Source organism: Siniperca chuatsi, linkage group LG17 (genome assembly GCF_020085105.1).
Source record: "Siniperca chuatsi isolate FFG_IHB_CAS linkage group LG17, ASM2008510v1, whole genome shotgun sequence".
Taxonomy (NCBI): Eukaryota; Metazoa; Chordata; class Actinopteri; order Centrarchiformes; family Sinipercidae; genus Siniperca; species Siniperca chuatsi.
In genome coordinates, this window is record NC_058058.1 from 16,498,755 (window position 1) to 16,521,006 (window position 22,252).

The following is a 22,252-nucleotide window of genomic DNA, read 5'->3' on the forward strand; positions in this document are numbered from 1 at the left end:
AGTACAGGATATCATACCTCCCAACCACTGATTTCGTTAGAGCTGTTTAACTCTTTAATGGTCTTAGTTGTCAGGCACATTTTGAGTTGTTTAAAAATGACTCAACCTTATTGATCCATCTCTGCCATTCGATTGAGTACAGCTGAGCTCCAGTGCTTGACAAAAAGAAAGACCTAAGCCTTGTCTGGTGCCACTGCCTAATGTGAAATAGGAAGGAATGATAGTTTTTCTGCACCACTGCCTCTGATTGATCATACAGAACCACTATCCATTTCATAATCATCTGACCAAACCCAAATGATCCAAGAGTGTGGAAAAGGTATCTCTATTCTACACGATCAAATGCTTTTTCAGCACAGCATATAGTGAAATTGTTGCAATTGGATTCAAATTTAAATCCTCAGGGGACAACATTATATCAAGAAGACACCTTTTGTTATCAGATGAGGTCTTTTACTAATAAATCCCATCTGATCAGGATGAATAAGAGTCACATGGATTTGTATCCTTCTTAAGAATAAAGGTAATAATGGCTCCTTCTCTAGAAGATTTTGTGAGCATCTGCATCATCAGGGGCATACGTTCAGCCACGTAGCATTTAAAGAACTCTGCTGTAACGCCATCCAGGTGATTTACCAGATGGTAATGCCTTTATGACATTAGATAACGCTGCCTCTGTAACTGGACTGTAGAGATACTGTTGCTGTTCCTCATTTAGCATGGGAAGGTTCAAATCATCAAGAAGAACATATATCTTCATCAGTTATACATAATCAGTTATGCATACATGCTGATGCATAAAGATCCATTTAAAACCCCTTGAATGTATCATTAATATCATTCGGACTGATCACAAGCTTCCCTCCCCTGAGACCGTATTGCAGGAAGTGCTGAGCCAGACTGCTTCTGCTCAATATATGTAGCTATCATTTGCCCGGCCTCAACCCCAGATTCAAAGTAAGTTTGTCTTGCCCAAAATGAGAGAAAAACTCCTTTTTGGAGCGTAAACAGTTATACTCATATCTGAGGTGTGATAACTCCCTCAATTTAAGAGTGGAATTATATTCTATTGTATATTTGTGGAAATTATGTCAGTGTGATTTTTAACTTTCAGTTTAATTACAGTCAAGTTGACATCTCACTCTTCTCATAGAGGCTCATTTTTAAAAAAAACTGGTCAGTTGAAATTTTGTATTTATTATTTACCGCCTAAAGAAAATCAATTGGTTTTTAATGGGACTGTAGCCTAAAATGAATGTAGGAACATCTGACATGTCCCTTGCTTATAGACTTATAATATACTTTGAGGGAAACTATTGTATCACCTTTTTATGACAAAAGCCACCTCAGGACAATTTGTTAAAACAAAGATCATCTCGTGGAGCCAAGCAACAACTGCTGAAACAAACAAGAGGCAAATCCAATCCAATTGTGAGTACAGTCTGTCACTTCACTGTTACTGTGACGCATTTTTGTGTACGAATAATGCTAGGTTGCTATGCTGTCAGTATGTAAATCTGAAATATTTGATATAAGTTTGATTTTGTTGTGTAACTGCGGGGCACTTGGAAATGTTCCATGAAGATACACCCATTACTGGAAGCAGAATAAACATGCAAGCACGCACACACACAGACAGACACATACACACAAACCAGCCGAACTAGAAAAACTAGATACGTTTTAGTTTCATGTAAAACAACTTTAATGAGTTGAGTTCAATCTTCAGATTTCTCAACTCTGACATTAGAGCACAAATATTTCACAGATATAAGACGGACTGAGCCGTTGACCAAATACACATCAGCTGTGTCTATGTGCTTGTGTGTCTTTCAGTCTATAAACATGTGACTACTGAAGAGTTACAATTTCTTAACAGTTGTTTCTGAACATTTATGCCAGTGTTACATCTTTATGTGTGTGTTCTGGTTGAAGGAGGACTGGTGTGTGTCTTGTTTTCTGGTCAGTTCAGCTGTGACCAGATGCTTGATGACCCGGCTGAGCTGGTGCTATCCCATCAGGCTGCGAGGACGGGTCTGAGACAGAGGAAATTAGTGTCACCACACCCACAGAATCGGACCATGCTTAAAATAGCACATAACAGCATTTTGAACCTACGGCAATAGTAAAGAATACTCACACATGCCATTGGGAGCTCCAGGGTGTCGGGGGGCCATCGCCTGGGCATTTCCTCCACCAGGCATCATCCGAGTGGGCATGGACTGGCCTGAAGGAGGAGGCAGGGCTAAAATGTAATGAGAGAACTACAGATGTTAAAGCGTAGGAACAAACAATGATTCAACAGATCAGAAATGAAGAGCTGAGTGACACTGGACGCATTTTACTGCATGAAAATGTGTGTTTTTGCTGTGTCCTAAAAAGGATTTCTTAGAGGGTGTTTGATTTTTAGTTTGTGTGTGTGTGTGTGTGTGTGCGTGCGGAGTCAGACCTGAATGCTGCACTGAGTATCCCGGCTGCCCCTGCTGCTCCCTCTGCTGGCGAACCTTCATCTCTGCCTGTTTCAGCTGCTCCGTGTGGAACGTCTGTCTCTCTGACAGGAGCTGCTGCCGCTGCTGCTCCAGCTGCATGATACACACACACACACACACACACACACACACACACACACACACACACACACACACGTTTTTTTATTAATGATACCGGCTGGTTACTGTTGCTTCTGGATATAAACGAAATAAACAAATGTCAAAAACTAGCTATTTGTGCTTTTTGACATTTTAGGTTTTAGGAATTTAAGCTAATACTAGAGAGGGACTTTAATGAGCAAGCATAGTGTGGGTTGAGATGATGACGAGGTTTCATTGTTCTTGGTTTGGGCTATAGCAGATATTATGTTCACTCACAGCCTCCTTCTCACGGTCCATGATGGTCTCCAGCTCCTCAAAGTGCCTCAGCTTGATCTCCAGCTTCTTCATCTGGGTCTCCACCAGCAGAGCCACCAGGGACTTGATCTTCCTCTCTTCTACTGCCGCCAAGTGCTGTAAATACATGAGGTAAAGATGGAGGAAGTTAGAAGAAAAAAGACACCATAAATGAGTAAGGAACTGGGTGGTAAGTGCATGTGACAGTTAAGAAGAAAGGAAATGAAAAAGGGAGCGGTGGTAAAGATAAGAGAAGGAAAACACTGAGGAAGAAGAAAAAAAGATAAGAGGTGAGAGAAGGGTAGAATAAATTGGGTGTGACAGAGCGTGGCAAGGAGGCATAGAGAAAATAAATTAGGAGACTGAATGGAAGGGGGGGTTTATGTGCTGGACCATTTCTTAGCCGGGCGCAATGACTTCAAGGAGTCTTGTCGCTAGCTGTTTCCCTCTGTTACCAGTCTTCATGCTAAGCTAAAGCTAATGGGTCCCTGGCTGTAGCTTCAAATGCCCAAAAATTCAAAAGAAATTCCATCTTAATAACATTCATGTATAAACATAACAGTGGTTACATCTTCTCATCTAACGCTCAGCAAGAAAGAGAATAAGCTTATTTTTGAAAATTAATAATTTTCCTATTCCTATAGGGGTAGCCTTTTTTGTTGGAAAATGGTCATTTACTTATTAAATGTTCTTGCAAGTTCTGCATGGTATTTTCTCGTATGTTTTTAAAAGTAAACAAGAAGAGTCACTGAAGTATTGTAAATTTCAATTCCTCTGTTGAATTCCATAATTATCCAGATGACAATGTATACTATGTCAATTTTTTTCATAATTTATATTTGCATAACATTTGCATAATATTTGAACATGCCTGTCACACACTACAGCTTTGCAGTGCTGTAACACAACCTCTGGTGGCCACATCTAATGTACTCCATTGTACAAACAAACTATGATTGTATATCTGAACTTAAAACTCCTATATTTTAACCTTCTTTATTTCTTCTTTGACTAGAAACTGATCTTAAGACACTGGCAGATCTGCCTGTTTTTAGATTAGATTAATAGTCATTTATATTATTTGTCCGCCAACTCAAGTACCTGGTCACTGTCTTGTAGTACATCTGATTTGGAAAAGAGCTAAAAATTATATGAGTACAAGTTAGCCAAACCATAATCTTAAGGATAACTGAGCTGCCATACATTCTACATAGCTACAACTCATATACCTTTGTGTAGAGACTGGGCAAGACATAACAAGACACAACACCTCACTGGGTTACCATGAACCACAAATTTGGAATCAAACCCAATTTACAGGACCATTTATTTTCATTTGTAACCTGCATTAAAACTACTCTTTTCAGATAATCTCAGTCTCTACTCTGTCAGATATACTGTATATCCTACATAGACGCAATATTATGTGCAAAGCCAGGTCTTAAAAGTGATCTCCAAGACGGTGCCCGTCTTGGTTGCTAGGAGACCTGTGACACAATTGAAAAAAGCCTCCTATTAAAAACAACAACCATTTCTTCACTTTACATTCCTGTGATTGGTCCGTTTTAAAGTGGAAGGGCAGGCTATACCTTGGCCTTTGTGGCAGCTGAGGCCAGAGCAGCTGCTGCTGCCGTGGCAACGCTGCCCTCAACCAGATCCTGCTCCATCACTCTCCCGTCATCCCCGTCTCCCTCCCGCCGGCCTACGCTCTCGTCGTCATCTCCCATTCCTGGATTAGAGAAAATTTCTTTAATATAGACAGACATGCACATTTACACACATGCAGTAAATACATATAAATACACATACAGTACTTATTTACATACCGTCTCTCTCCTCTGCAAGTATATTTTCAGCATTTTCTCTTTTGACTCGTTCTCCCTCCACTTTGGCCCCACTGAGTTCCACCTTCAGCCCATCCACCCTTACAGGGACCTGAAACAGATCCAAATGTACGCACGCACACGCATGCACCCACACGCACACAAACACACACACACACACACTCTGAGGGTAAGCCCCAAAAATAAACAGCAGATACAATAAAACTCTCTCTAAGCTCTTATTGCTGTTTGACCTGATGGGAGGTGGAGTTTGTCTCAATTTTTTCTGCATCCATCAATTCTGAAGGACAGAGAAAGACAGAATAAGAGACGCATTGTAGACAGCATAGAAAAATAGATTAATTTGTGTGTGATTATATATATGCACATTATCACACACTGTATGTTACAGTGTTACCTATTTTGTCAGGCTGGTTGGACATTTCAGAGATCTTATCCACTGAGTCCTCCTGCACTCGGGAAAACTCCTCTGGAGACAAAGATGTAGAATTACTACACCCATACTGTACATACAGTATACTATCTCAGAACCATAACCTAGACTACACACAAATGACCACTCTTCCCTCTGTCCTCTCACCCAGAGCGGCCTTAGCTGCGGATGATGCCACCCGTGGGTCCACTACGGATGCCAGGAAGGCCACAGTGCTCATGACAGGGTTTTCTGATTGGCTGAAAGGCACGGGCTGGTACGCCAGTGGCCCGAGGGAGGCCGAGGAGTCTTCTAGGTAAGGGTCTTCTATTGGCAGGCGAAGGAAGTGGAGGATACACTCGTCCTGCGTTCTGGAGCCCACATGCTCAGACACTTTGTTCCAGTCGTCTCTGTAGACCTCCAAGGCCTGAGAGAGACATGGGACCAGGACAAAGAGGAAAGACAGAGGAAAAGGCAAGGCTGAGAACAGGTTTCAAAACTTTAGGGCTTATGTACAAGATTCTCATAAATCAAACATAAACAATTTCCCTTTTAGGCAGACCATGAGTCATGTGTAAGATCTATGATAGGAAGCCAAAAACATAAGTGATTATCTTACCTCTAACAGCAAGAGCGTCTCTTGCTCTGTCCATTCCCTTCCTGCACTCGCTCCTTTAGTCTGAGACAGATGCCATGAGAATAATTTTAGAATAATTCTAATAACAGCATTTTAAACACTTAATTACAGAAATTGTTCAAATGAGAGACTAGTAAAATAAATGTCAACAAATCAATGTAAAATTAGGATGTGTATGAAACAAGATTAAAACTACTGGGGGTTTAAAAAGAAGATGTAATTTTCAGTATGTTTGTATTGTTACGGTGTGAGACCTTAGGGTGTTTCTTGGTGTAGATGTCGCTGCGCAGACCAAAGTTCTGGCAGTCTGAAGGCTTGTCTCTGCTCTTTTCTGGGAAAAACAACATGTGCTGTGAGGCTGACACCTGCAAGAGTGAGAGGAGGCATTTCAGATGATACAAACGTGTTTCAAATACATCTGTGTAGAGCTGTTGTCATGTGCTCTGTGTGTGTGTGTGTGTGTTTTACCTGTAGCGGTTTGTGTTGTAAGGGGGCCAGCCCAGATGGTGTGTCAGCCAGAACGTTGAAATGAGGGGTGGGTGGGGGTCCCATGGGGAGGGTCTGCTCTCTGCATCCACCTGGTAGTTAATCAAACCCCACTGCTCCAAAAAGGCATGAACTCTGGACGCAAAGAATATTTTTCTTTATACTTATTCACTTGTGTTTCAGCAACACAGATGGAAATATGAAAATACACTCACAAATCGGCATATCATGTTGTCATTAAAAATAAAAGCTGCTTTTGAACTGCAGACCCATTAAGTACGCCACATATACCGCATGTTCCTTCCCAACATTAACAGATTTAATTCGTTAACGCATTCGTATTTCAGAACACCCACATTCTACACCTAATTTAGCAGTTGCAGCAGACTTTGCATGCTAGGAAACACCCACACACAAAATTATACCTCATGACTGCACAGACGTCTCCAGTGAGGTTGCGCCTGCAGGATGTTGAACTGAGGTATTCTTGGGGGTTGAGCCGGTATGTGTCGATCATGAAGTTACGGTACGCCAGATAGCTGCAGTGTACAGGAAATATCATGTTTTTAGTGACGCCATCTCCATAATCTGATAAGACTTGAATAGTAAAGTCTGGACATCTGCAGTACTCACATTTCTGGAGATTTGGACTTGTTCTTTCCATTGAAGAATTCAGGCAATGAACGTTTCTCTATCGAGTGAATGCTGGAATACATGGATAGAAAGTTTTTTTGGGGGTAGGCTATAAAGTTGGGTATGTACTGAAGAAAGCTAAGTTTGGAGTAATAGTCAATGTCACAACAAGTGTGTGTATTTATTTACCTGTTGTAATTGAACCAAGATGTGTAGCTTGGTATTATGATATGATGGGTTTGTTCTGTGATGTTGTCCTCTCCTTCTGACAGGCGAGGTATCTCCCCTCTTCCCTCCTCATCTTCCTAGACACACACACAGAGTAAATTTAATAACTTTTACATCACTGAAACAAAGATATTAATTGATACAGACTACCCAACCCTCCTGCAAATAAAACACTTTGATTGAGAAAATGACATCCTAGTTACCCTTCCTGGGAAATCATCCTCCTGTTCATCTGAAAAAGGAAAAGTGAAGGAAGACTGAAAACTCAAGGTGCATACACACACAAACAAAAGTCCAACCGTATTTTAGAAATTGAAATGTTTTAAACAGGAACGAACATTTACACATGCTACATTTCTCTTTAAACATTAGCTATAGCATTTGTATACCTACCCAGGTCAGCCATGGTTCCTCCTTTGACAGGAGTATTCTCACTGTCCTTCTTCAGGTTGACTACAAGAGAGGGAGATACATTAAACATGGTTTAGAGATGAAATGCTACTTTACTGAATACTTTTATGTGATCATATCCTAGTCACTGTTTTTTTTGTGTGTTTTACCAATCTTAGGTAGTATAACCTCCTCCATGTTGGGAACAGGGGTAGGGTCCTCCATGTCTTTGGTCAAGTCCTCTTCTGGCTCTTCCTCCTGTTGCCCACGCCTTCTCCTGTGCACACACACACAAAAATCAACGCTGAGACCACACACACTGAAATGCCAAACCAAAAGTATACCCTCCTGTTTGGTTAAAACTGTTGTTTCGTACCCCTTTTTTCCTTTCTTCCTGCCTTCAGATGAAGGAGGAGAGGGGGAGCGTCTTCTCTTTTTGGAGGGGGTGGATTTGGAGTCCTGCAACAGAGGGTAGAGGGGGAAAAACCAAGAAAGCAAGAGTTTAAGCATCATTAACTGAAACATCACAGATCAAGACTCTTCACATTTGAATAAATTAAAGTTTCATGGTTTACAGTTGCCTCCATTTTCCACCAGGAAACCATAAGATCTGTGTAATAATAATTAACACCTTTCCCTTCACAAGCCTTCCAGACCGCCTACATCTTCGAACAAACCTGGTCGTCTCGGAGGTGAATACGCTGGCGGAGAATGATCGGTACATTCCTCTCATCCACACAGTAGTCTTCCTCGTTCATCCACTCGTTGAAAACATCGGTGTTCAGAACCCAGCCAGCATGGACCTGGAGCACACACACCCACATAAGTATTAATGTTGGGCATGCTGGTGTATCTCATCAAGTGTCCAAAATGGACACACACACCACATCATATTACCAAATGCCAGTAAAATTGACTTTGGCAGATAAAATCAATAGGCTTTACCTGTCAAGTTACCTGTTGAATTTTTGAGATATCATATAAAAGCCTCCATAATTTATAGAGAGTCTCTGGTCTGTTCCTGTTTTAAAACTGCTGACTACCATACTCTCTCTCACTGTGACAAACAGAAGAAAAACACTGCTCTGTAGTAAACAGACTCCTAACAAGCTACCTTGGCAGTTAAGCCAAATAGTTAATTTGACACTATTGGTTGTTTTGTATGCGTGCTGCTGTACTAACCCGCCACAGCTTTTCTGAATGTGGTGGCTCTTCAACCTCTCCTTCAACATCACTTGAGGACAGCCAGCTGTCATAACTGTTGAAAAGTGACAAGAAACATAATAGATAAGTATTCTGTTTGTGTATGAGCATCTATGTATGTATGTGTGTGTGTGTGTGTGTGTGTGTGTGTGTGTGTGTGTGTGCAATAATGCATTACCTGTCAGGGTGCATGCCCCAGTGTACCAAGACATGGTTGTCTTTCCGCATGACAGGACGCATCCATTCATCTGAAAATAAATGTGTATGAAAAAATGTATCGAGTTAAATAAGTACCAGACATTTAGAAAAAGATAACAAATACACATGCATGCAAACATTAACTGACCTTCCTCTGTAAAAGCAGGTACGGGGTAGATGTGGTGACTGGCGAGCGCTCGGTCCACAGTGAGTGTACCCTGTGGAAGGACAAACCGTGACCCAGTGGCACTGAAATCTAACTGCATTATCAGATCATCAGTCTGTCTAACCCTCCGTCCACTCATCTTTAACTCTCTTCTGCGGCACTTTACCTGGTGTTTGGTGATAATATCGGTAAGTCTGCTAGCCAGCTCCTGATCCAGCGTAGGGTCCAGATATACCACAGGCAGTGACATACAGTTGTTCTATAGACACACAAAACACAAGTACAAGTTCATCAGTGGTGTGTCCTTGGTGGGCTGATGTGTGTGTGTGTGTGTGTGTATTTATGTGTTTGTCTCTGTCACCTGGATCAGCGCTCTTTCAATAGTACCAAACATCTCAACATTCCTTTCAGTTCTTGACGGATTCTGCAAGTCAAACCGCCGCCTGTAAAAGGAGGGAAGGGAAGAGAGATAATATGAAGGATGCTACCGTGAAAGGTCAAAGGCATCAGAGGCCTGCAACTCACCAGCCTTGCTCAGCCTTGAACTTGTAGGCAGTGCCAAGAATGTGGCAGAGTCCACCCCCTGGTCGCAGGTCCAGGAAGCACTGTGTCTGCAGAGAAATGGTACAATCAACAGTCTGTTTTGTTTGTTTGTTTTGTTACGTTTTGAATGTTTTTAACCGGTCTTGCCAGATTTTCTGTCACATTACTCTTTCCCCTTTCTTATGAGGACCACAATTCAAAGAAGCCTTGAGAGTCATTGTGTTTTTATCCTGTTATTCTTATTATATGTCAATACTGAATGATTGCAGCATTGTATTTATATCATTGTCAAAGAAATGTATCCATCAAATTACCAGTATATTTCTTAATATCTTGCCATACAATTATATAGTGAACTCAACCCTTGTAAAAACCCAAATCAACATAAATCAGAAATTTTGGAGATTTTGGAGACTGCTAACAACCAAAGGATGAGGTATTGTAAATTCCAACTATTGGGCAATTATAAAAGAAAGACAGTGAGAGACTCACAGGCAGTTTGGTGAGAGCAGGACTGGCAGCTTGTCTGCCAAAGGCATCCTCTTGGAACTGGAGAAGCTGCAGGGTCACTGCAGCCAGAGCCTGACACGATGGAGCATCCACCAGCACATACTGACAGAGACATTTTGAGATGAACATGAGGAGAATGTTTCATTAGCATTCTTTAATGCAACCTGCAACTGCATTTTACCAATAGTCTCGCCAACTTAACTATTGTATTTGGTCCGATTAATCTCTAGGATCTGGCTACATTTACACTTCATCTTTTTTATTTCATTTTTTAATTAAATAGATACAGCACTCCTTAACTTAATCACACAAATCTTGCTAACCAATGTTAACGTAACGTTATCCAGCATGAGACGTTTGTTTACAGTCTGAGCCATTGGATTGCTAGCAGGGGGGCGGCTAGCTTGTTAGCCAGCTAACTACCTTTTTGTAGTGCTTCCCGATCCACTGTCGCACCACCTCCAGCTGGGCTAAAGTATCCGGACTCTCCCAGAACCTAGCGGACGGACTGCTATCTTTTTTCCGGTGTGCGGATGTGCCGGGGCTGACTTGGCTTGTCCCGGGAATCCCGAGGTTTGTTCCTCCGGACATTGTAGCCAAAATAAAACGAGATTAATCTCAAACGGGAGAACAAAACTGGCTAGCGCGCTCGCTAGCTTTTGCGTTCTCGCTTTCTCTCGCGAGACGCAGCGCGATTGTCGCAGTTCGGCATAAGAGCTTTCGATTTTTTTAAATATTTAACTGTCTTTCATTTTCACGTGTTTTTATATATTTGTGTGCTTTTTGATTCAGTATTATATGTTTAAAATACAAAACGTTATTTTTTATTTAATAAACACCTTTCTTACAAACTGGGACTTTTACTTTGAAGTATACCATTACAAGGAAATAACTGCGGAAGACATGTAAACAGAAGTGAAATAAAGTGACATTGGTTAGTAATCATTCTTTTCGAATAATTGTTTGAAAATGTACTTAAAATATGGTCAGATCACTTGCCTTCAGTTTATATGAATTGTTTTGTTACAGTAATTTCCGTTGTGACATAATTTTCCAAGAGACAGTCACGACGTCTGTAAGGAAAAACAAACTCCTGTCCAGCTGACTGTCTACTCAGCAGTGGCAGCGAGTTTATTATGAGTATTTTCCGTCGCATTCTATAATTGGATATCTGCAAAACCACAGACTCCATACACCCTCAGACCAAAAAGGCAGTATAAACAACTCAGCGTGGCACTGAAGCACCAGCACCCCTGTGAGTAACTCATTCATCTTTTCACCCCATGTTTTCCTAGGCCCTGAGATCCTATGGGTGTCCAGGGTCTGACCACCTATGTGGAGGGGAACAGAAACTTCCTCCAAGATGTGAAGTTCAGGGACAGTCGCCTGGTTATCGACGGCTGCAGTCTGTATTTCCGCCTCTACTTTAACCACGGTTTGGACCAGCAACATGGAGGAGACTATGATGCTTTCGCTTGCCTGCTCACCCAGTTCCTCTCTGCGTTGGCAGCCTGTAACATCCAGCCATATGTGGTGCTGGATGGAGGTAAGGATGCTTTAGAATTGCAACGCCCTATCAGATCCTTTATTTTAGGAAACTCAGCTTCTTACAATTTATGATGTTAATGTTTCCAAGTATGTATTTTTATATACAAGATACAATTCAAAGAGGGAAATATTCCAGATCATTTAAATTTCTTATTTTTAAAGAAATTCACAGATTTACACATACTCAGCCATCTCATCTAATCTTCAATCTCCCAAATATCTCATGAGCAAAGGTCTAATTTTAGTCAGATACAGGGGTCCATACTCAGCAGTGGTATTTTCAGCATTTGGTTAAAATGCCATCTTTTCTAAAGTACTACCGAGCATATTTTCAAAAGACTTTAATCTCTGTTTTATAATCTTGTTTTTCTATGTCATAACATAAATTACTAACTATAACAGAATGTAGTCAGATGTTTTGGTCAATACAGACAGTTATTTGATGAATGAATTTGATTAAACAAAAGAAGTTTGCTCACGTTTATTGAAAAACGGATCAACAAGTTCATTTGAACCTGCACAAAGTCTAAGTTTGTAAGTTTAAGTTAAGTTTTTAATTTCTGTCTTTTTGTGTGGTTATAAGGGATTGACCCCAGTGACAAGAAGTTTCCCACTCTGCGGCAGCGTCTGCAGTCCAAGATAAGGGAGGCGGACAGTCTCTCTCACGGCCGCAATGGCTCGGTTCTCCCCATCCTCACGAGAGATGTCTTCATTCAGGTCCTCATGCAGAGAGGAGTCCCACTGGTCCAGTGTCCAGCTGAGGCTGACTTGGAAATTGCATGTTTGGCTCACCAGTGGAACTGCCCAGTTCTGACCAATGACAGCGACTTTTATATATTTGACCTGCCAGGTGTGGGTAGTAACAAGGATCTAAAAAGACCTTTGTAATGAATGGTAGTGATAGTATCTCGCTTGATTTTGCAGTCGTTTTATATTTTGTTTATGTGCTTTGTTTTCTTAAAAGGTGGTTACCTGCCACTCCGTTTTTTCCAGTGGACCAACCTCAACGGTAAAGCCTCTCACCGCTATATCTTGGCTCGGTGCTACACCACTAACGGGCTGTGTCGCTGGTTTGGGGGCATGAACCAGGAGCTGCTGCCCTTATGTGCCGTCCTGACCGGTAATGATTATGGCGCTCCAAAAGATGCTGAAACACTTCTGGGTCTGTTAGATGTGACTGCATTAGGGAGAGGTGGTGGCAGGGGTAAAGGTAAAGCACCCACTTCCCGCATTGAGGGCCTCCTCCTCTGGCTGTCCTCTTTTTCAAGTCCGGCGGAGGCCCTGGAGGAGGTGAGCAGGCTAATGGGGGAGGAAGGCAGACATGGAGGCGGTAGGGGCAAGAGAGGACAGAAGGGTGGGCTCAGTTCACAGTTGTGGGCAGGTATGCAGGAGTACCACATCACCTCTCAAAGCTCTCTGGCTCACTGGTTCTCTGGAGGTAAGGCAGTTCCTAGAGGGCGGACATCTGGGCTTGCACAGTTGCCAGAGTGCCTGTCGCTGGCTGCAGCGCAGGGACTGTTGGCTCCCTTGGTGGTAGATGCTCTGGTGATGCGCAGGGTCCTTCTCATCCCACAGGTGGAGAACAGCAAGCTAGCCAGCAGCCACTGCAGTGCCAGAGCCATACGCCAGGCTGTATATGGGATATTACTGCAGAGAGGTCAAGATGTCCAAGCACAGGATTATGAGGGTGCAAGAAAACATCAGCCAGGGTACGAGAGGTGGGAGAGGGCAAGGGAGAAGGGGGTGGGGAGGTGGAGGTGGAGGTAGAGGTGTAAATGTAGGATTTAGCATTGAACATGCCGCCGTTGCAGCTACAGTGCAAGCTCAGGGCTCTAGTGTCCTAGTGTGTGTAGAGGAGTATGACCGTCTGGATCTGAATTTGAAGAAAAACCAAGTAGAGGCACATCCACCCAGAACCCCCCTACAGCTGGACACTCTCGGCCAGGTAAACATGACACCAAAAACAAAATGATGCATGTCTCTAATAGCAACAATATTGGTTCATATCATCTGGGAATTTACAGTTTTTAAAAGAAATTGTTCATGTGCTTTCGTTACATTTCCCAATCTTGTCCCTTAATTTTATCCAGGCTACTGTGGCATTTCGTCTTGGTGTCCTGTTAGAAGTCTTGGGGATGAAGGAGTCTGCCCTGGCTTCTGTTCCTCTCCACCTGAGGCTGGCTGTAGCAGTGACAGGCTTCTGGCTGCGAGAGGCCATACCAACACCCTCACAGCCCCAGCTCCAGGCTTTGGTGCTGGGCATGGTTTACGGAGAGCTGTCCTGGAACAACCAGCCTGGAGCTACCCACTACCAACATGCCGGTTAGTTCTGTTGTACCGTTTGTATTACACAAGGTTACAAACACAGAAATGTATCTCAATAACAAGGCAAAGAGGAATCTAAAACATGTTGCTGCTGCGTATCATCCTAGTCCCACAGCTAAACTGGGCTGCAGAGCGCAATGTGTGGGCAGGGCTTGACCGACAACGTGTGAGGCCAGGGGAGAGACGGGGCTTGGATGTCGGAGTAGCTCACAGTTTCAGCCAATGGCAAGCCTGCCTCTGGAGTGCACTGTGTCTCAATCAGCTATTGCTGCTGCCACTGCCTGAACCCCACCTATCATGGTAAGGCACAGGGACATGAATGCGGAGAGATAATACACAGTTTGCATTTTCCACCTGTGAGAACTAGAGCTGCAGCTAATGACTATTTTTATTATCGATTCATCTGTTAATTATTTTTTTGATCATTTAGTCTATAAATGATTTAAAAAAAAATAGTGAAAAATGCCCATCACAATTTGTCAAAAACCCAAGGTGACCTAATCTAATTGCTTGTTTTGTCTGAACAACAGTCCAATAAGGCTGTTCAGACATTCAATATACTATCAGAATAAACAGAGAAAGCAAATATTCACATTTTAGAATCTGGAACTGACAAACGTTTGGCATTTGCGGTTTAAATGACACCATGCCCATGACAGTCAAATCAATACACTTAAAGGGTCGGTCACCCAAATTACAAGAAACCTTTCTCACCTAGTGGGACCTGGTCATGCAGATAGTTTGTTTTATTTGCAGAGGTTGTGAGATAACTGTCTTTTGAGTATGTATGCTGCCATCCCAATACATCAGAGGTTGATGGAATTTTGTTTGTGGTGCTCAAAACATTTCAATTACATGAGAGTAACTGGGACATTGTTTCCAAAATTTAAATATCTGCAGATACCATCGTGGGTAAGTGGGGAAAAATATTATTTTTGTAATTTGGCTGCCTCCCTCTCCCTCTGTGTGTGTGTGTGTGTGTTTCAGGTTGTTCAGTGGTACCTTGGTGCACGGCCTCACCAGGTATCTGAAAGGGGGCCGAGCTGCTGAATCCCTCCTAGCTGGGGGTTCCTTGTCTGGACAACTCTATTTCTCCCTGCTGGACGCCGCAAGGAAATGCAGCTCCAAAACCCATCCCTCCTCTTCCGCAGCAGGGAGGAGGAAGAGAGGCGGAGGCAGGGGAAGGAGAGGAAGAGGGGGAGGTGGGAGAGGAGCAAGGGGAGGGGGGAGAGGGACTGGGGAGTTAAACAACATGTTTGCTTTCCTGATGAGCGAGGAAGAGTCTGATGATGACTGATGAGGAGGCAGAGAAAAATGAACAGATTGATATACAGAACTTGCTAGGGCCCAAATGAGGGAAGACATTCCAGTGTTTTAATAAACACACTCAGGGAATGCTACAAATAGTCATTGTCAAGTGACCACCTTGTAATGTTTATTACTGAGCTTCTGCCTTTATACTTGTATTGCACTAATTTAACCTTCCTCAGTATTATTTACTGGTCTCAAATCAAGTGACGTCAAGACATCTGAGATCAGTTTTCCCAAAGCACACGCTTGCCATATTTTAGCACATTTGAGAGCTTTTATTAAAGTAATATCACTGTAATTAATGCAAATGCTTTCAACCTGATAGTTTTATTCAGTTAAATCAACACAAGATTTAAACAGTGACTGTAGAGATGTCATATTTGATCACCTCTGTTGACCAGCTTGTTGTATGGCAGCTAATGTCATCTTAATGAGAAACTTATGAAATCCTATGTCATTTTAATATTTGCCTTAGAATTTGGTGCTCGAGTTTACTCATCTTTCTATATTAAAAAAATATAAATCAAACTCATCGACATTTTTTTTACATCATCACATTCAGCTAGTTTTTACTCGTAACCACATATAGCTAAGAAAAAAAAAGTTCCTTCTTTATAAAGTCAGCTTTAAGTTACAGTGCGTTACCAAAGCACTCTAATTAAATATATACACAACACAATCAAGTATTCAGCTAGTCATAAATGCAGCTACAAAAACAACAATACAAAAGTTTAAAAAAAAAAAGTCTTAAGGGCAAAGAAATCAAATAATTTTTTTTTTTTTGGGGTTGGGGTTGTTGGATTTTTTCAACCTAACAACCCTCTCTCATTAAAAGTCTCCTTGTTACCTTAAACATAATTTGTGGATAGTGTTCCACTGGCACTGTAACATTAGGACCAATAATTCTGGCACAACTAAAAGTTAAGAGGAATGGCTTCTGTTTGCTGCTTAAATACAGACATTAGTATGAGCTGTCAGCCAGGCCTTGCCTTACGTAAATCTGCTCCACAGACGACTGGAGGCCTAACGCAGTAACTGTCATCAAACGAATCTTCCTCTTGTCCTACGAGGATGATGAGGTGGAGGCAGCTGAAGAGGCAGTGGCTGCAGCGTGTGACTGAGAGTCTATGAGGTCCATGTCTTCGTCTTCGTTGACTCCACACGTGTCGACCACGCAGATCAAGCAGCTGGTGACGGGAAACGCTCGCACCTTGCTGCAAGTCACCCACCTGAGCACACGGAAGAAAACTGATTTAGAGACAGCATGGAACAGGAATAAAGATCAAAACTTTTAGTAATTAGATTCAGGGTTTAAAAAAGCTATTATTTATTTGTTATAGATTCCCAGTGTGCTTATTAGTGACAGAATTCAACATCATTTTGTGAAGAACTGCAACTCAAATGGTGTTTACAGTTGTCTTTACTAGTAAGGATATTAGTGGTTCGGTTCAGGCACTAATTTCATTTAATAGTAATGAATACCTGGCTAAATGAACCACACAAAACAATTAATTAATTAGTGGATCAAAGTCAACGAGATGTCAAAGCAATGGTTATGTCTTTTTAATGATTTTTAAAAATGTCACACCAATGCCTACATATCAGTGACAAAGACATCAGCAATATACCAACCTGTCAGTGTCAGTGTGGTACTCCAGGACGTGTCCGAGCCGACCCACACCTTGGAACCCTGCCAGCACATAGATGACATCACCAACCGCTGCACACTTCACCGTTACACCTCGCCACGGCATCGCCGAAGCAGCACGCCACTCGTTACTGGCAATGTCGTAGTACTCCACCGAGTCCAGTCCACCTAGAAAAACCCCACACAAAAACAATATCATACAGAGGCAGCTGAGACACTCTTACTGCCAAATGCTACAGCTACTATGTTCAATTGTATTATTACAGTCATTCTTCATCACTGTAGTGGTTATAGTAATATCTATTTTTTGTACCCAGTGCCCCCTGCCCTCCAACAGCATAGATCCTGTTGTTGACCACCACCAGCCCATGGTTCTTCCTGGCCTCTCTCATCCCACACAACTCCCTCCATCTAAGGACAGAAATATTGAGAGTGTAACAGAGAACACATAATTGTTGCAGTGCAACACAGCATTATGTACCACTTTTGTGTATGTGAAAACTTTGAAACTCCAGTTTTGACCTTTATATTGGTAAAAAATCTCCCTGCTCCTTTGTAGAGAAATTTCCATGACCTCTTGGTCTGATAAAAGCCTTTCTTGAGATGTTTTGGGGATACACGGTTTTCACCAAACAATTGGGAAATAATAAGGAAATTTCGTCACATTTTCTTTGCATTTCCTATTGTTGTCAGCCAGTTATATCAATAAGGCAACAGTCTTTCCCCTCATATTACTTTTCATTATTACACTCACAAACACTGTAAACAAGCCAGTGGTAAAAAAAAAAAAAAGAAATTTGCATAGTTCTGAGCTGTATGTTTATGTAACTCACTGTTGAGTGTTGGGGTCGTAAACTTCACAGTTGTTGAGGACCCTGCCAGACACATTGTTGCCCACCGTTCCTCCGCAGACGTAGATGAGCCCGTTGGCCTCCACTGAGCCATGGCTGCAGCGGGCCATCAGCATGCTGGTTTTCACCTGCCACGACTCTGTTCTTGTGTCGTAGCATTCAAAAAGGTCAAGGGCAGAGCTGCCTGGAGACACACATGTTGTGTACATAACACCATGATTAAATGCTTTCAGAAGTGGCATGTCTTTCCCACATGAAGGATCACCAACGTCATGTAAATCATAATGGTATAAGTATAAACCACACCAAACTTAAAACTTAATTTAACCATCCCAAAAAAGCACTCCACTATCCTCAACCCACCCAGTAGATACACAAACCTCCCCAATCCCAGGTCCCAAGTTCACCCCTTCCACCTCCCTGTGCTCACCCACTTCCGACCCCCCGGATGTGTAGATCTTGCCCTGGGCGGCGCAGGCAGCCAGGCTGTCGCGAGGCGTGGGTGGACCCAGCTTGGAGTACCAGCTGTCCTTCAGGACGTTGTAGCAGTCCATGCGCTTGATGGGGAAGAGCTGTGAGCCACCCAGTATGTAGACCACATTGTCCCAGAAGATGGCTGTGGCGTCCCGACGCTTCTCAAAGGGGCAGCGGATGTCTGTCCAGGTGGAGTCCTGCATGGAAAGCCAGATTGACACTTAAACATTGGCAAATATGATTTCAATAGACTTAACTATATAAAACTACAGCTATAATATTTGTTTCTGCAATATCTGATCCGATTAATATGAACTCAACTGTTGAAAACACTGTGAAGCCCAAATGGTCAAATACATTTTTCCAACTGAAACCCAATATTAGAGTTCTGAAGTTTCACTCTTTAATATTGAACAAAAGTATATATCTATACAACATTTACTGACTTAACTGCCCCTGTGGGTAAAATTTGTTTGCATGTGAAGCCTGGTACCTTGGGGTTGAAGTAGCGGCAGGATTGAGGCTGGGAGCCTCCAAACAGAGCAATGCGGTAGTCGTGCTTCTTGCGTCGCGGTCGGCTGCTCTCTCCAAGGTCCTCCCGATCCTCCAGGGACAGCAGGTGGTAGCGCATCCCACCTGGGACAAAAGCACAGGCTGTTTTATTTTTGTTTCGTGTGTGTGTGCTCATGTCAACACAGCAGCCCTTAGCACTAATGCAGTAGTGTGTAACGTCAACTTGCTCTCATGAATCTGAATGATCTACAATATGAGATAATGTAGACAAAATGTATATAAATAAAGACATTCATTTAGGAATTTATGGGAATTTATGAATTTTAGCCTTAATAATAATGAATACTTAACCTTTTACTAGTATAATAGAGTACGATGAAGATAGTTTAGCTAAGATCCAGAGTACTGTAACATTTTCCTACACATAGCAGACAATGTCAACCATTTCCTCATTCCACTAATGTTTTTGTGTCCCTTGACACACAATACATTCAGTATTGTGTGTGTTTATTATGTTCACTTGTAAATTATGCTTTGTGGGTTTGTGTGTATGTGTTTCTCTCTCTCCTCCTACTCACTGATGACCATCTTGAGGCACTGTGGGTTGTCCTGGATGAGGGGCTCACCCTGCACCGTCTTGGAGAGGAAGGTTTTGGAGACCAGAGGAAAGCGAACGCACCCCAACACCTCCACCATGTACTGTTGTCTGTTACACACATCGTACTTCAGCCAGCGCACTGCTGCATCATAAATCTAAACACAAATGCAACATGTGGAATATACAGGTTATAGGGGTATTATAGGGGGGTATTATAGGGGTATTGTTTTTAGCCAAAACCATCACATAAGCTTTGTCCTGATGTGATAAAACCACATTCATTTGGTAATCCAAGTTGTAAAAACAAGTACTTATCATAATTTGCATATTACTTCACAAAAAACCCGAACTTAGGCACCCAAGTGAAATTATAGTCAAAGAATGTGTACATGTGTTACCTGGGCCTCAGCACGGACAGTGAGTTTGTCCTGGTGCAGTAAATGTGTGAGCTGTTTAACGTCCAGTTGCAGGAACTCGTCCAGTTTGTAGACTTCAGTGAAGTGGAGCTGGAAGAAGTCCTCTGCTGCTGCCTTCAGCTCAGGACAGTCCATACAGTCTGACAGGGCGGAAATACCTGCAGGGGGGACAGGACAAGGATCAGTCAATCTAATGAGTTACGTGATTGGCAGGCCTGACCCAAACACATATGTGGGAAAAGGTTGTTTAATAATTGATGCAGGTGACTCAATAAATTAACAATTACAGGGCACAACTGTGGGGTAAATATTTCTGTTCTTACCAAGGCAGTTTGTTGCATCAATTTGTCCTTTAAGGAACTCGACACACATCTTCTTCACAGGCTCAATCTGGTACTGGTTGGCTGCATCCAGCATCGACTGGACGTTACTGCTGTTTACTGAAATCCTGGCACACACACATACACACACACACACACACACACACACACACACACACACACACACACACACACACACACACACCGTTAAAGAGGCGTTTCTGATGACATTAGGTGAAAGTTCTTTCAAATCTTCAGTAAAGTTTAGCAGCTTTTCCAAGCAGTTATTATTATTATTATTATTAGCATCAGGCCACAGTCTTGTATGTAAATTTTGAGTTGCGCTGTATACCTCAAAATGATATGTCATGATTAATGCTCTACTTTTAGCCATTCTTACCGAGCTGTGTAGATAAATTCAATCAACAGCTCAATGATCTCAGGCTCAGCACTCCTGAGCTCCACCTCATGGGACATCGACTCCATCATTCTGGCTGGAGGTGAGGAAAAAGAGAGGTAGACTTCACAGAAAATAGAAACCAACAATACACGGCAGAATGAAATGTTTTTCCGGGGATGCTTGGCAAAAGTTTAGGGAGCACTGCATAATTAATCATGCGTAATCCTATATATATCATGATTTTGGTTTCCGAAATGAATAATGTTGTTATAATAGCCATAATCATCCAAAACATTTTTGCTTTTTCATCAAATTATCAAGACTGATAATAATTCTTAATGATCACAATATCTAAATACGTGACTGGGCTTTTATTTGTTAGTTCAAAATTATAGATGACTTGGTTTCCTTTTGCTTCTAAAAATAGTACAGATTTTGATACATAAAAGGTGCTTATAGGCATTTTTGCAACACAACTCTGCATCTGTGACCTCACTAGCCCTATAGCAGCAGAGGCAATTTTCTCACTGTTGTGGTCCACCTGGGCTCAGTCCATTTTTCACTCTACTCCCATCTGGTTGCAGATACAGTACACAGATGGAAAAAGGCATGTTTTGCTAAATTCCATAGCTCTCTAATCACAAGAACACATTTTATTTTCCTGTACAAATGTATTCCTATTTATTTGTGTCATGCTGTTGTATGTAAATGTATCTTTGTTCTGGGGGCACACATAATGCGCACTCTGTGCAAACTAATTAAATCTATTTATCTGTCAATGTCCAAAATACCAAGCGTGTCTGTCCTGTCCATGATTATGTGTTTTCGTGTCCAAACTTACTGGTGAACATGAGACTGAAGAAGTGGCTGGCAGCAGACAACACTACTCTGTGGGCAGGAAAGTGTTTCCCCTGAACCACCAGGGTCACATCACAGAGAGTACCCTGAAGGAAACACACACACAGTTAGAAAGTATAAGGGGAAGAAGGAACACACATACAGTAAATGCCTCTTGCCAGGCTCTGTTACAGACATACACTCTTGTCGTCTTGTTTTGTGTTTTCTCTCTCTCTCTCTCTCTCTCTCTCTCACACACACACACACACACACACACACACACACACACACACACACACACACACACACACACACACACACACACCTGTTTCCTCAGGTTGTTCATGACTCCCATGATGCTAGACAGCTGTCTGTACTCCTCTTTGATGGCACACTTCCTCTCGCTTTTCTTCTTGGAGCTTGACGCCTTCTCTGGAGAGGCCACCCCAGTCATGTCAGCCTGATTAATGTAATCTGTTCAGTTAAATTATATAACACTTATTACATCGCCAGCAGCGTGCAGCTCCAGTCTCTTTGTTGTCGCTCAGCAACTGACAGTTTATTGCTAGCAGCAGCCAGCAGCTTGTTGTGATTTTATGAAATAAAAAGGCGCCAGTTTGACGGCAGCTTCTCCTTGAAAACTCGTAGAGAGAAACTCATAAAGATGAACTTGCTGTCAGGTGTTGAAATAGTACTAAAAACGGGTTAGCATAGTGTAGTTTCTAAGATAGAACTTATCTTTAGCTGGGGCTGTGGGTTCCTCTTCTTCTTCTACGGTTTCTGCTCTAGCTGGACTCGCGTTCGCCCTCTATCTGCAAACGTGGCAAATTACACATTAACCTGCAGGATTGCGAAACGTTTATCCTTCAACACAAT

The 22,252-nt window shown here is 42.3% G+C and overlaps 3 protein-coding genes across 3 annotated transcripts; 1 reads left to right on the forward strand and 2 right to left on the reverse strand.

The window, feature by feature from the left end:
• Positions 1-1,687: 1,687 nt before the first annotated feature.
• smarcc1b (SWI/SNF related, matrix associated, actin dependent regulator of chromatin, subfamily c, member 1b) lies at positions 1,688-10,841 on the reverse strand. Its single transcript, XM_044170582.1, is given in 29 exon segments — positions 1,688-2,036; positions 2,141-2,245; positions 2,450-2,582; positions 2,868-3,002; positions 4,475-4,614; positions 4,712-4,820; positions 4,963-5,009; positions 5,127-5,198; positions 5,310-5,568; positions 5,761-5,820; positions 6,033-6,143; positions 6,247-6,335; positions 6,338-6,399; positions 6,690-6,803; positions 6,898-6,969; positions 7,087-7,202; positions 7,329-7,357; positions 7,519-7,578; positions 7,686-7,792; positions 7,892-7,974; positions 8,193-8,318; positions 8,698-8,773; positions 8,897-8,966; positions 9,065-9,134; positions 9,249-9,341; positions 9,444-9,525; positions 9,608-9,693; positions 10,118-10,237; positions 10,559-10,841. Coding segments are annotated over 29 exon segments (2,862 nt in total). The 5' UTR covers positions 10,727-10,841; the 3' UTR covers positions 1,688-1,968.
• A 78-nt stretch (positions 10,842-10,919) lies between these two features.
• Positions 10,920-15,847, forward strand: aste1b (asteroid homolog 1b). The gene is given in 8 exon segments (XM_044170583.1): positions 10,920-11,069; positions 11,431-11,681; positions 12,267-12,533; positions 12,648-13,341; positions 13,343-13,628; positions 13,774-14,005; positions 14,116-14,308; positions 14,996-15,847. Coding segments are annotated over 7 exon segments (2,220 nt in total). The 5' UTR covers positions 10,920-11,069; positions 11,431-11,443; the 3' UTR covers positions 15,306-15,847.
• A 325-nt stretch (positions 15,848-16,172) lies between these two features.
• On the reverse strand, positions 16,173-22,155 carry klhl7 (kelch-like family member 7). Its single transcript, XM_044170584.1, has 12 exons — positions 21,702-22,155; positions 21,381-21,483; positions 20,540-20,633; positions 20,143-20,267; positions 19,802-19,977; positions 19,384-19,558; positions 18,786-18,928; positions 18,249-18,489; positions 17,801-18,002; positions 17,281-17,378; positions 16,952-17,135; positions 16,173-16,548 (listed from the first exon to the last, which is right to left on the reverse strand). Exons 1-12 carry the CDS (start codon positions 21,828-21,830, stop codon positions 16,383-16,385), a joined length of 1,836 nt encoding a protein of 611 aa, XP_044026519.1. The 5' UTR covers positions 21,831-22,155; the 3' UTR covers positions 16,173-16,382.
• Positions 22,156-22,252: the final 97 nt, after the last annotated feature.

Excerpts from the sequence above, each read along its gene's own strand:
- klhl7 (XM_044170584.1), bottom strand. The coding sequence starts at position 21,830 with ATGACTGGGGTGGCCTCTCCAGAGAAGGCGTCAAGCTCCAAGAAGAAA. Across the intron at positions 19,978-20,142 it reads TGATGCAACAAACTGCCTTG|GTATTTCCGCCCTGTCAGAC; the intron begins GTAAGAACAGAA and ends TCCCCCCTGCAG. Across the intron at positions 17,379-17,800 it reads TACGACCCCAACACTCAACA|ATGGAGGGAGTTGTGTGGGA; the intron begins GTGAGTTACATA and ends TTCTGTCCTTAG.